Source organism: Aspergillus affinis (assembly GCF_023601865.1).
Source record: "Aspergillus affinis strain CMG 70 chromosome Unknown NODE_90_length_157425_cov_88_179500, whole genome shotgun sequence".
Lineage (NCBI taxonomy): Eukaryota > Fungi > Ascomycota > Eurotiomycetes > Eurotiales > Aspergillaceae > Aspergillus > Aspergillus affinis.
Window position 1 is genome coordinate 15777 of NW_026515871.1, and position 13464 is coordinate 29240.

The 13464-nt window shown below is 53.5% G+C and overlaps 7 protein-coding genes across 7 annotated transcripts; 4 read left to right on the top strand and 3 right to left on the bottom strand.

Moving 5' to 3' along the window:
* Positions 1-1999: 1999 nt before the first annotated feature.
* On the top strand, positions 2000-2689 carry KD926_011141 (uncharacterized protein; the record flags this gene model as incomplete). Its single annotated transcript, XM_053103391.1, has 2 exons — positions 2000-2485; positions 2552-2689. 2 exons carry the CDS (start codon positions 2000-2002, stop codon positions 2687-2689), a joined length of 624 nt encoding a protein of 207 aa, XP_052953183.1.
* A 549-nt stretch (positions 2690-3238) lies between these two features.
* Positions 3239-4357, top strand: KD926_011142 (uncharacterized protein; the record flags this gene model as incomplete). The annotated part of the gene is made up of 1 exon (XM_053103392.1): positions 3239-4357. One exon carries the CDS (start codon positions 3239-3241, stop codon positions 4355-4357), a length of 1119 nt encoding a protein of 372 aa, XP_052953184.1.
* A 255-nt stretch (positions 4358-4612) lies between these two features.
* KD926_011143 (NPP1 family protein) lies at positions 4613-5415 on the bottom strand (the record flags this gene model as incomplete). The annotated part of the gene is made up of 2 exons (XM_053103393.1): positions 4613-5111; positions 5213-5415. 2 exons carry the CDS (start codon positions 5413-5415, stop codon positions 4613-4615), a joined length of 702 nt encoding a protein of 233 aa, XP_052953185.1.
* Positions 5416-5979: 564 nt separating this feature from the next.
* KD926_011144 (5'/3'-nucleotidase SurE) lies at positions 5980-6920 on the bottom strand (the record flags this gene model as incomplete). Its single annotated transcript, XM_053103394.1, has 2 exons — positions 5980-6689; positions 6755-6920. 2 exons carry the CDS (start codon positions 6918-6920, stop codon positions 5980-5982), a joined length of 876 nt encoding a protein of 291 aa, XP_052953186.1.
* A 725-nt stretch (positions 6921-7645) lies between these two features.
* Positions 7646-8458, top strand: KD926_011145 (uncharacterized protein; the record flags this gene model as incomplete). Its single annotated transcript, XM_053103395.1, has 1 exon — positions 7646-8458. One exon carries the CDS (start codon positions 7646-7648, stop codon positions 8456-8458), a length of 813 nt encoding a protein of 270 aa, XP_052953187.1.
* A 497-nt stretch (positions 8459-8955) lies between these two features.
* Positions 8956-9453, top strand: KD926_011146 (MAPEG family protein; the record flags this gene model as incomplete). The annotated part of the gene is made up of 1 exon (XM_053103398.1): positions 8956-9453. The coding sequence occupies one exon, from the start codon at positions 8956-8958 to the stop codon at positions 9451-9453; it is 498 nt and encodes a 165-aa protein (XP_052953188.1).
* Positions 9454-9738: 285 nt separating this feature from the next.
* On the bottom strand, positions 9739-12815 carry chsC (chitin synthase C; the record flags this gene model as incomplete). Its single annotated transcript, XM_053103399.1, has 7 exons — positions 9739-9876; positions 9937-10582; positions 10632-10815; positions 10866-11712; positions 11800-12161; positions 12230-12680; positions 12741-12815. 7 exons carry the CDS (start codon positions 12813-12815, stop codon positions 9739-9741), a joined length of 2703 nt encoding a protein of 900 aa, XP_052953189.1.
* Positions 12816-13464: the final 649 nt, after the last annotated feature.

The following is a 13464-nucleotide window of genomic DNA, read 5'->3' on the forward strand; positions in this document are numbered from 1 at the left end:
GTAGAGGTTTTCTTGGTCCCCGTTGGCAGTACCTTGACGAGAGCCGGAATAGCAGAGACCGGGACAAAGGATTCTCGACTCCGGGGACCGAATCCTAGGGATGTTGCACGGCAGAAAAATGGGGGCTGAAAGATTATTCCGTGGCTAGGAATTTCCGGATCGGCAGATTGACAGGACAACATGACGCATCTCCTTCTCAGCGACAGATTCCAAGAAGTGCATACACAGAAATAATTACCGAACGGGCAAAGGTGTGCTTCTCTTGACCAGACACCACATGTTTCGCGCGTTCCACGTGGACTCTTTCGTTGATGATTTAAATCAAAAGACTTGAATATGACATGATGGGCTTCAAATTTGCATGCGGACGCTCAGCAGATGACCTCGACGCCATGGCCTGAGCGACGCCAAGAAGGGCGTTTATTCGGAGCGGAATTTCAGGGTGGTATTGGAGGATTAGAAGGATGGGTTCGCATTGATTAGAGGCTGGCTTTCGCTATTTATTAAGAAACCGACCTTGAATGAGGATTGACCCGATCTGCCCTCCAATTAAAAAATCTCTGCATAATACTCTAGGGAGTTGACGAGCAGCACCTCCAAGTACTGTACGAGTACGCAGGAGACATGCGACGAAGAGGGCCAACAAAGACCAAAGAGGGATACAAAAGACCGCGTCTTGGCCCCAAGACAATTTTAGCTAAGGAATTGCCGTGATTGGGAAGTCCAAGACTCCAAGACCTCCGGTCATTGAGGTAGATTGCATGAGATCATCCTCGTCCGGTCCGTTTGTCATGCCCAGAATCTCCCCTTTGGAGGCGAATACGATGACAGCTAGGCGAAGGAATCCAGGGTCTGGGCGGGTGTCCCAGCGTCCAGAGGCAGGCTACGAGCACCGGAGAATTGTCAAGTTCTCCAGTCTTTCGTTTCCACGTCTGCATGTCGTTGAGAATTAATCAAGAAGACTTTGCTCGGTCGCACACGTGCCCTGAGAAACCCTACCTAGTACCTAGCATCCCCTTGCATGCCCGTTGGTGACGACCGTACATCGCGGCTCTCATGGTGCCCTGTGCAAAGCACTTACGCTTTAATCTCCAGTCGCTGTGGTTGGCTGAAGCTCGAGAACAGTGCTTGCGCTAGGATCAACAGCTGTCCGTTGTGTAATAATGGGGTACGCCGTATTGCTCGAGCAGTGTCCTGTCTATAATTATTTAGAGGGTGCTTTGAAGCCAGAGGCAAGCTTCGCAGTACATGAATAGTACTCTGTATCTTAGATTTGACATGTCATTCGGTTCATCCCAACTCCACTGTTCAATCTTGCTGGCTCTGCGGTCGCGCGCGCAGCTCCACCAGAGCCAAGACCCGGACAAAGTCTACCCAAGACACTGCCACCTACGAATTATTGCACAACATTCATTTATAAGGACAGAGAGATTTATGAGATTAAAGAAATTATGAGAGAACGTCATAAGATGTCTTCTAGCATGTGTGACTGCTTCATACGAGCATATTCTAATTGTAACTCGGATTGAGGCAGCGCATGTTGATGTTGCCTGGCAGAGGTATATATATTGCCCTCAAAAGATAGACTCCGTTCAGGGTGTTCAGAAGTTCGCCGACACATCTACGTCATTGAACTGCGAGGCCCAACGCAGGCGCTAAAGTCTATACACCTCTCAGCCACCCGATCCGCATCTCATCCCGTGGAAATCGGGAATATAAAGACAAAAAAGCAACGCATGGGAACGTTTGAATCTGACTGGACAGGTTATAGGTAGTCTTGTCCTCATAATTGGCCAGATTCACGATCCAAAGACTGGAAAACATCGCCACGACGATCCCCCGAATGAGGTAAATCAGCAACAGGTGATCGATCAACCTTACTGGTTGCTGAGCCACTTCGTGTTCACACGTCATCAACGGTTCTCTAGATATAAATCCCATACCGAACGACTGTGCTGAAATGGTAGTCTCAGAACCAAATTTACAGATATCTTTCAAAATGCAACTACCCAAAGATTTCTCGCAGGACGGCCACTCGATCATCTTGGCACTGCGCATAAGCGCCGTGCTGAGCTCGCTTATTGCCTTAATTGTTTTTGCCTGGGCCACCCAAGCCCATAAGAGTGTCTATACCGACTTCAATGGCTCTTCTATGTGCCTCATAGTCATGATAACTGCAAGTGATCGTCGGTGGAGCCCAGCCCTGATTCATTTACTGACGCTCGGTCGGCTTCCCCTAGGTGGCCTATGCTTTTGCCTGGTCTACGGTCGCATTGATCGTACGACTACTGTTCAATCGACCCCTGCATGCGGGCATATACCTTGCCCTGGACTTCCTCGCATTTGGCGCCGTGGTGGGTTCGACCATCTCCTTGCTGGCGATGTTGGAGCCATACGGAATGGACTACCAGTGCGTCAAGGCCCCGTGCGCGGCGAACGTCGGCCAGGTGCAGGCGTTTGGGGCCGCCATTGCCCTTTTGGATGGGTAAGCTCTCGGTTTTAGACCCTCCCGACTGAATCCGGTAGTTTAATCTATTTTGGACCAATCTAGGGCGCTGCATTTGGCGCTGTTTGTCTGGGCGTGCTGGGCGTGTCGTCGATCGACGAGGAAGACGCAGGGGCGGAAGAGGGTGGACGAGCCTTAATTTCCTTCGTTCGTGTGTTTTTGTTGCAGCTGGCGCTGGGTTGAATGGTTGAATCATGTCTAACGTTTAATAACTAATGTTTAATGTTTAATCGCCTGTCATGTCATGGTTCACCGGCAGTGCGTCGAGTCAAACCGGTTTGTCCGGGCAGGGCTAGGGTTAATCTATCCGCCACATGGCCGTTTCATGACAGTTTCAACCTGCTCCCGCAGAGATTTCACCGGCATGCAGGGGGAATATGGGAGATATCAGAATCAGCTAAATGACAGCCGGCTCCACCGGGCTATTTCGGGCCTTTCTGATTGGCAACGGCGGCCAATCTGCAACGCTGGGCTCGGTGGAATTCCTCCGCTGGTTAAGCTTGCTTCGTAGCTTCGCCGACTCCACGGCTTTAAAAGGACGTCAAATTCTCACTCTATTTCCAGATTTTCGAGAGTATCATCTTCATTCTTTCTTCACTCATTGACTGAGTTCTTCATTCCTTGCGCCGGGCCGCATTCATTCATTCTTCCTTTCTTTCTTACCGTCAACTTCATTCATTCTTACATTCAATCTTTTCAACTTCAGAAAAGTACATTCTTTATACATAAAAGATGCCTTCCATCCAGTCCGTGTCTCTCTTGACTTCCCTGCTGGCTGCCACTCGCGTGGCTGCCCACGGCCATGTCACCAACGTCGTCGTCAACGGTGTCTCCTTCGCCGGTTTCGACATTGGCAGCTTTCCCTACATGGAGAACCCCCCCAAGGTCGCTGCCTGGACCACCCCCAACACCGGTAACGGTTTCGTGACCGACTACTCGTCCGAGGACATCATCTGCCACCAGAACGCCACCAACGCTCAGGGCCACATTGCTGTGAAGGCCGGTGACAGCATCAACATCAAGTGGACCGAGTGGCCCGAGTCGCACCACGGCCCCGTCCTCGACTACCTGGCCAAGTGCGACGGTGGCTGCTCCACCGTTGACAAGACCGAGCTCAAGTTCTTCAAGATCGATGGCGTCGGTCTCGTCGACGACTCCGAGGTCCCCGGCACCTGGGGTGATGACCAGCTGATCGACAACGACAACAGCTGGCTCGTGCAGATCCCCGAGTCCATCGCTCCCGGCGAGTACGTGCTGCGTCACGAGCTCATCGCCCTGCACGGCGCCCAGACTGCTGGAGGTGCCCAGAACTACCCCCAGTGCTTCAACCTGAAGGTCTCCGGCTCCGGCACTGACGAGCCCAAGGGTGTCGCCGGTACCTCCCTCTACAAGTCCGACGGCCCCGGCATCGAGGTGAACATCTACTCCTCCATCTCGTCCTACACCGTCCCCGGACCCGCCCAGTACACCGGTGCCTCCTCCATCAAGCAGAGCACCTCCAAGGTGACCTCCACCGGCACCGCCACCGTCGGCAGCGGCGCCGCCGCCAGCACCAAGGTTGCCGTGCCAACGGCCTCCAGCGCCCCCGCCCAGGCTCCCGCTCCCTCCACCCTGGTGAGCGCCACCAGCGCCCCGGCTCCCACTCAGCCCGCCGTCACCAGCCAGCCCCCCGTGGTGTCTACTCCCGTGTCCTCCTCTGTCGTCTCCTCCGCCTCGGCCGCCCCCTCTGGCGCCAACAAGGCCTACGCTCAGTGCGGTGGCCTGAACTTCCAGGGTGCCTCCGCTTGCCCCGAGGGATACACCTGCCACAAGTACAACCCTTACTACTCCCAGTGCATCTCTTCCCAGTAAGCAGTTGATCTGCCGAAGGGGGTTGTTGCATGACAAAAAGCCGTTCGCTTGTTCTGGTGATGTAGGATATTAGGTTGGACAGAAGATAGACTTAATATCAACCTATAACTATTCGTAATCACTTTCAGTTTCAGTAAATTGTCTGCAGTAACTCGCATTGAATTGGTCAATCATAATAAGAACTATAGATTTAAACAAAACAAAACCCAGAAAGCCCAGTAAAAACTCAGCCACGGTCTGTTCACTCAATAACTACTAATAGGTCGCCCTGCCCAGATTATTCGCAAAATTGGCATCCTTAAACGGCACATTCGCATCCCCAAAGTCCGTGTCCGTCAACGCCGTTTGCGCAACCGTAGGCAAACTCTCCCACGCCACCAACGGCTGCTCACCCCCAACCGTGGTCGTCAATCCACACTGGTGGTTAACCGGCCAGACACTCTCGTACTTGATCAACGGGCGCGTCCCTTGCAAGGTGTATCCGTCCGTGGAGCAGTCCCAGCCGCCGTGCGCAGAAGGACACACGGCAACGACGTTGTCGGCCGAGGTGGAGGACGCGTCGGATAGCCAGACGATAACGCCTTCCCAGTCGTGACGGTGGCCGAGCCCAGTGCTAGGCGAGTCCTTAGGCATGTACCATGCGTAGAGCAGGGCGTGGGCGTCGCCAGATGAGGAGTCGCCGGAGCGCACGTAAACTTGACCCGTGCTGGAGGCGCAATCGGCGGAGGGAGCGCCGGAGGGGTTGAGACCGGCACTTTGACTTGTTAGACACAGTATACTCTGTTTCTGATAGTTGAAAATGTGATAGAAAGTTTGAGTTCCGGGGTTTATACGGGACGTAATGATTATACTAACTTGGTGTTTCCGCTCGCATCAACAGCCGGGAATGGCACACACCCGTTCACCACCTTGAGATAGGGCTGATAAGCCTTGTAAACCTCCCCTGTGGTACCAGTGGGCACGGTCTCCGCAAACCCGACGACTTTATCATGATCAATACTGCCCGCTCCGACCAGGGCGACCAGCCCGAGGGAGAAAGCGAGTAGAGAGAAACGCATAACGGCAACAAAAGCCAAAATGACAGCGAAAGGCAAGATTGACAGGATTGACAGACAGATTGGCAAACGGTGACAGCTGAACAGCCTTTTTGAAGGCCGTTGGTGTCCGTCACACCCGTCCTGACGATCAGCCAGCGTGGTGCCAAGATGGACGCTCACTGGCGGAGATACTTGGTACACTAGCTGGGGACTAGTAGTTGGTGGATCTTGGTTCTGCAGGAACTGAGGAGTTGATCATCGGAGAATTTGCGCACGTTTCTCGGAGGAATTCCTTTTTGCATGTTAGCTCTGCATCTCTGGTGTTGTGGTGCATTGAGCTCCGCGGCATTTGGTCTCGTAGATTAACCCGTGGACGGCCTCGCCATGATGAATGGGTATCTTCATCTTCGCGTATATTGATTCTCCATAGTTGCATGACAGGTCTATGGCATTATTCGTCATTTGTATACGCAGTATCAATTAGGAATAACTACTTCGTGCGAGATTATCCAATTGTTTTATGTTCCGCTCCACCACGTGCAGAAAAGTACTATGTGTTCTCCTAACTATACACACCTACTCTATCTAATCCAAACACGCCAATCCTCCCAATCTCTCCAGCACCTCTCCCTGGACCGTCGCATTGGTATCCCTCTTGTCACTCGACTTTCCAACCGACACGCTAGCGTAGCACCCAGACAGGACCGCCTTCGTCTCCGTAGGAAGCCTGTTGCTGCCACACGTTTCCACATCATCACCGGATATCAACGGCACGGCAGTGTGAATTCTCGTCAGGACGAACTTGACATCGCCGACGTTTTCACAGCCATCCTCGAATTTCGGAAAGTTCACATTCAGCCAGGTGCCGTCCGGCAGGTACGGCGCCCCGTTGGCCACGACGCGCTCGGTGAAGTTCGTCGCCAGGTCCGCGTAGAAAGTGCTCGATTCAGGAGTGGTTTCGTTCCACGCCGTGGCCGAGCCCGACCGGCCAGAGAAGGCGAGGGCGGGGACTCCAGCCTCAACGGCCGCAGTGGCGGCGCCGACGGTGCCGGACAAGAAGACAGCGATGCCGAGGTTCGCGCCGACGTTGGGACCCGACACGGCGAGATCGGGCGCGCCGTTAAAGAATTTGGGGGCCAGAGTGTCGATACCGTAGTTCATCGAGGTGACGGGGTACGAGTTGACGTAGTTGAATTGCGGCGACGACTCGTTGTATCCCGTCGCCGGGCTACCGGCGGGACAGCTGTTGTATTCACAGGGCTCGGTCAGAGCAGTAGGTTCTTCGTCCTTGGAGCCTAGTATTGATTTAGCAAACTCGTCTATGCACAAAATTTGCACAGGTCTGTAGGAGGGAGCATACCGGAACCGCTCTTGTTTTCGGCCGGCGCGGAAAGCACCACGGTATGACCGGCGTCAGTCAAGGCGCTGTGAAGGGCGCGGACATTGCTCTCAGCCCAGCCATCGTCGTTGGACGAGATGATGTTGAGTGCGTAGGCGAGAGGTAGCGAGAAGAAAAGGAGCCTCATGATGTTGTCTGGGATACGCCGACTGATCGAAACGGATTGCAGCGACGAGCAGCCATGGCCGTTTTATATCCCGTCCGAGACCGGAGACGCCGTGAGCGGGGATCTCGGAGGCAGCGGATAGTGAACCACGTGGGGAGAAGATGGACGCTGGAAGGAGCGATAATGACAGTCAATCTATCTATCTATCCGTTCGACTTAGGCCATCGTTGAACCCGGAATTGTCAAACCAAACAGCGAACAGAAAAACTTGTCCCCGCGAGCCCCTATACTCCGCTCCGGCCGCACGTTAGTGCAGACTATCATCTCCGAAACGAGTCATGGCGATGTCGATCTGACTGTCGAGTCGGAGATGACGCGGCCAGTGGCCGTCGGGGGTTCTGCACGTGGGAGCGATTTGACAGCTGCTGCTACAGAGGGATCGGGGGAAGGACAGCTCGTATACAGCCTTTAATCTCGACCTAAGGAACATAATCGAAGTTCTACTCCGTCCTAACCACTCTACGAGTATGGAAAAGTAGGGTTCTCTCCAGCAGCTGACAAGGCGTGGGAAATGCCCGGACACACCGCCTCCCCGACGCAGCGATGGTGACGCCTCAGACCAGCCGGAGCCATGGAAAGCTTAACTCTCTTCTCTCATCCTCGTGTGCTTTTCTTCCCCTGAAAACTCTCGACAGAAACATTCTCTCTCTCAAGATGGCCGTCTCGCCATCTGCACCTTCACGTCCATGCCCCGCTTTAGTCAGGAAGATGGCGCGGGTACGGGCTTAGAGGCGCATCTCCCCTTCACTGTCGCGCAGTATGTCTACCCGATGTTCATCGCACTGGCCTGGTGCAACGCCATCGACCTCATCGTACTATGCCTCAACACCTTTAAGCGCTACAAGGGCAGTTACTTCTGGAGCCTCTTCATCTCCTCGGTCGCCATAATCCCCTTTGGCCTCGGATACATCCTACGCCTGTTTAACATCACCTTCACGAACGGGTTTCTAGAACTGGCCATCGTGGATGTGGGATGGAGCGCCATGGTAACGGGCCACTCGCTGGTCCTGTGGTCGCGCCTCCACCTGGTCCTGCATCGCGAACGAGTCCTCAAGGCCCTCCTGTACCTCATCATCTTCGACGGCGTCCTCATCCACTCCGCCTGCTCGGCCATGGAATTGGCACACAACGCCCTCCCGGACTCCCGGCGCGTGACACTGGGGTTCGGCATCATCGAACGCATCCAGCTGGTATGGTTCTGTCTACAGGAACTGCTCCTCTCGGCAATCTACATCCGCGAGACGGCGCGCCTGCTACGCCTTGACCGAGGCGGGATCTCGCACAACGTGCTATCGCAACTCCTCGCCGTCAACGTGGTGATCATCTTTCTGGACCTATCGATCGTGGCGATCCAGTATGCCGGATACTTTACATTCCAAGTGACGATGAAAGCGCTGGTGTACAGCATCAAGTTGAAGCTGGAATACGTGATTTTGGGTCGGTTGGTGGATGTGGCGCATATTCGGTCGCAAGGGGAGACGCCACGGTTCCACATCTAGAGCGTGTCTTTCACATGTTATACTGTACATATGATCGTGCCCGCTAGACATAGAACTGTTCCCAGATTTTGCATTCTTGTGGCAGTTTTCAGCCGATTTATATGATCATATTCAAATGAATGAAGGTCTTGATTCAATTTAACTATGCGAGAAAGAAGGCGATATTTATGCATTTTCAGGGGCTTCTTGATTAGTATAAAACGAGCGAAATTGTATGATTTTGATTATACGATTCAATCTGGATCATGTTAAATAATCGGTCCAGTCAAGCCGGTCAAGCAAGGCGATGACAATTCTTTTCCTGCCGGCAGGATTCATCGATAGCGTGATGCAGTTTCGGCCCCCATCGTTTTTCCCGATCGAACCCGACGACGACGGAGACAGTCTGAGTCAGATTTTCATAGAACTATAAAGTTCACTAGAGCTGCACTTGACGCCATTCTAGGCTGACATCACCATCAACATTCTCAAAACAAAAGACAGTCAATCAGTCAAACATGACCCTCCTCACAGCGCTCGGCCTCAGCGCCAGCCCTCCCACCTCTCCAGTCCCTAACTACGCGCCCTACGCACTAATCTTCAACTTCGTCTGGGCCTACGGACTGCTCTCTTCACGAACACTAAAACAATACTATGGCATCGACCACAACGTCTCCCCCCGACAAGACCTAAGAAAATACGGCGCGGCCGCCGTCTCATCCGGAAAGATCACACAGAAGCAACTCGACCGACTACATCGGAACGAAGCAGCGCATGCGAACGCAGTAGAGAACTACACGCTGCTGGTCGGAGCCGTGAGCATGGCCAGCTGGGCCGGGGTGGAGAGCACGATCATCAATCGCAGCGTAGCGGTGTACACGCTGGCGAGACTGGCTCATGCGGCGGTGTATATCGGGATTGATCGGTCGGGATGGAGTCAGTTGAGGGGGATTTGTTGGTGGATTGGGAATTTGAGTTGTTTGGGGTTGTTGTGGAGGAGTTTTCCTTCAATTTAATCGTTGTTGAGTCTACCGGAGTGTGAGTGGAAGGTCTGTAAGTGGGTAGGGAGTAGTATAGGAGTTGTTTGGATAAAAGATATTAAATTCAGGTCTATCCGGAGAAGATTAAAATAAAAACTACAGCTACATGGTCTGAACCCAATCAACAAAAACAAATCATCAGATTAGGTATCATGCGTCGTATCAACTGACGGGGTTCCTTTTGCCGCCCTATACACTCCCATCCCATATACATACAATGGCAAATAAAAAAAGATCGAGAAAAAAAAAAAGACAAGTGATTTAGCGTCGGTTGACGCAGCACTTGATACCCGACTTGGCCAGGAAGAACAGCGATCCGAAGAATCGGAAGAACGACAGGCCCGCCGTTCCCCACAGGATGATCTGGAAGAACATGGACGTTCGCCCGGTGGAGGTGTTCTATTCGGAGCGGTTAGTGATCGACGAAGAACCTCCGGACAAGGGAAGGGATCAACTTACTGTCAGGCACATGCGGGACACGGAGGTACTGGTGATCAGCAACGACATGATCAGGTTACTAAACACCCACAGCAGCACCAGCGCGGTACGGAAGTTTCGGAAGGAATCGTCCAAGCTGGGCGAGTTATCCTCCTCGGGCTCGATGAACGGCGCCAACGCCCGTTTGACCGTCGCTTCGAACTGACTGTCGATATCCGCCTGCGGTTTGTCCAATTCTTCGATGAAGTTGTTTTTCTCGCCGTCGTCCTTCTTGGTCTGCGCCGAGGGCAGCGCCTCCGCCTTATCGGATCCCTTGGTACCCCACGACACGTCGTGCCAGTTGCAGAAGGCGTACACCATCAGGATGTTGATGGACGTGGTCATGGTCACGAAGTAGGCCCAGGAACTGGTGAAGATGTGCCACGGGTCGGCGTACAGGAAACTGGCGACGGCGTAGATACCGTAGGTCGACACCAAGGCGATCAACACGATACCTCCGCTGCTGGAACTGAAGAAGGATGACAAGAAGGGTCCGACACCGTGGTCCCAGTCGAAGTCCATCATATCACCGCTGAAGGCACTCGCGACCAGGTAGAAGGAGTCGACCAGAACGTAGATTTGAACCAGGGAGAAGTACATAAACGATAGAGTGTAGTGAATTCGCGTTCTATCACAGTTAGCAGGCGCTCCAAGGAAAGTCGGAAGTCTGGACTCACCCTTTCGGTCGGTTACCCAAGGCCAGAATGAACTGCAGCATCAGGAAGAACAGGTAGAAGAATTTGACGAAGTTGTTCAGGATAGGAGTGACCTCGTTACCGAACGGCCATCCTTTGTTTTTGTTTCCTTGACTAGGCGTGCCCACGAGATCGAGAATGACAGAACTGGTCAACCAGTAGGATGCTGCTCAAGTTAGTTTCGGCATGCAGAGTCAAAAAAAACAATCCACTTACCCAGCGAGAACCAGGTCATGACGACCTGACAGAAGTTATATAGCATCTGCAAATGCAAGAACGCGATCCGAATGATGCTGTGACCACTGCGGTAGATACGCCCGAAATGCATCATGGCATACAAACCGGCCGCGAACGATCCGTTTAGCCAACGTCGACGTTGACCGATGAACTCGGCCGTACCCTCCGGCACGTCAGTCTCGCCCTTGGACGCCTTGACGTAACTCAGATGCCATTTGAAACCAGCCTTAGCCACCAGTTCGAAGCACAGAATTCGATCCTCGGCCAAGAACATGTTCTTTTTGAAGATATTCATTCCGTCGATACCCTTCTTACCGAGTCGCTTCGACAGCGTGTGATCTCCGTGGAAGTACTGCTCCAGGGGCCGGCCCATGATCGCGCGATACCGGTACGCGGAGAAGGCACCGGGCAACACACTGACATAGCCGAAGGAACTCTCCAGCGGTTTGTCCAGAATGTTGGAAATTTTATACTCAAAGTTCTGCGAAGCCACGAGCGGATTGAGGACCTTGGCCCAGCCCTTTCCTAACATCGCGTGGATCTCACCACAGGCTCCGCCCAGAGTTTTGTCGTTGTAGAAGGCTTCCCAGAGGGCCAGAAGGGATTTTTTACCGGGCTTGGTTCCCGCGTCCAGCAGAATGGCGACCTCAGGGTTCAGGATTCGACTGAAGGCGTTGAACAGCCAACGATGGGAGTTGATCTTCTTCGTGTTCTTCTGCTTAAGGCAGAAAATCATCTGGACGGGCGGCAGGTTGGAGGAATCATTGCCTTGGGGACGGATGAGTTGCTGGTTCGCGGTGACCGAGAGCTGGGTGGTATATTCAAACTGCGACCGTTAGTTCTGCAAAGTGGATGACGATGGCGCAGAGGGGCGGCCCCAACGCGCTCGGTCGGGAAATCAAGCCAAACTTACGATATGAGCGACCGTCTCGCGACCGTCTACATCCTTTTTCATCACGCCATCTTGGTAGATACCGACGGTGGCCAGCAAGTCCAGGGTGTTTTTATCGCAGGGCTCGATACCGTCGAAGACCAGAGCGACCACGATCTTCTGCCAGGCCGGACCTCCCTTGTTCCAGAATTCGGATTTCTTCAAGTTGACGATATCGCGGACATTCTGCATGACACCGTGCAGGGTTCGGGCGGTCAGCACCTTGTCTTCGTTGTAGTAGGTGATGGCGATCAACAGCTCGGTGTGTCGGTTGTAGATGGCCGGGCGCAGGTTGTATCCGTTCCGCAGGGTGAATTCGTCGGGGTCACAGGTGGCCGCGGTGTCTGGGTCGAGGCAATTAGTCCGGGGATCATCCTCTGGCGACGGCTCACATGCAGGGGGGAAGACCTACATCGCATATGCGTGAATTCCTCCGAAAACGCCTCCTCGGCCTCGCGGTATTCGGGCTGGATGGCGTTCTGGATGGCACTGGGGACGGGGTAGTCGACACTCAGGACGGAGCCCTGCACCAGGTTGATCTTTCTCGTTCCGTATCGGCGAAGGGCGCCCGTCGATCGACTCGCACCGCCTGCCTGGCTCTGCTGCCACGTATTCATCTTGATCCCGCTGGCCCGGTCGGAGCCGCGAGCATCGTAAATGTCGGCCGCTTCGGACTCTTGGTAAGGCGGGGCAGCGAAGACGGTCACTCCGGGGTCGTGCAGGGTGTAGCGACGCAGCGAGTCGGACGAGACGCTGGGGTCTTCGAAGGGGGCAGCGGCAGCGCCGCCATAGGGACTACTGGGCTGGTTGCGATACAGCAGCGACTGTTCCTGATCACCGCTCTCTGAAATGCCGGGCGTTCCCTGCTTTGACATGTTAGCCTCACTTGAGACAGGTGGGACGACAGGATGGATGAGACTCACTCCCGACGGGTGGGAGTAGTAACTACTCCGACTGTGTTGAGAAGAATGAGATTTGAAGGGCCCGGGGGTACCCATCTCGGCGGTTGATGAGATGGGTGGTGGTGGTTAAAAAACGAAGGTATTGAAGAGATTCAACGAGTGACCGGAAGAGAGAGAGAGAGACAGAGAGAAAGGACCTTAATAGGGAAAAAGGTTAAAAAAAAGGGCGTTGCAGGAACAGGGACAAAAATAAAATGCAATGCACAGGAACAAAGGTCGGAAGATCGACAAGCAATCAAGGGATAAGATCGAACAATCGAAAGGAAAGGGAGGAGAGGGAAACTGGAAAGGGCCCGGGAAAAAGAAGCGAGGGAAAGAAAGCAGAGAGCGAGAAAAAAAAAATAGAAGGGTCTGAGTCTGGATAAGGCAATAGGATCAGTCCGCCAGGCTGGGGTGGAACCGCGTACACTAAATATAGCGAGGGCTAAGCCTTGATTCCTCTACAGAGTCCCTTCAGTCTTTCACTCTTGCAGTCTGTCTACCCTCTGTCGAGATCTGAGGACGATCAACTTGGGGCCACCGTTCAACGTGGTGACAGGGCTCCGCTCCAGGGGAGTTTGAGATTGGATTCTAAATGCGAAGCGGTCGAGAAACCGGAGTACGAATGGAAGGCAAATAATAATAATACCCTCAGTCTTCTAGTATTGCAGTTGCCAGTTGCAGGTCAAGCGACCGTGAAGGAGCC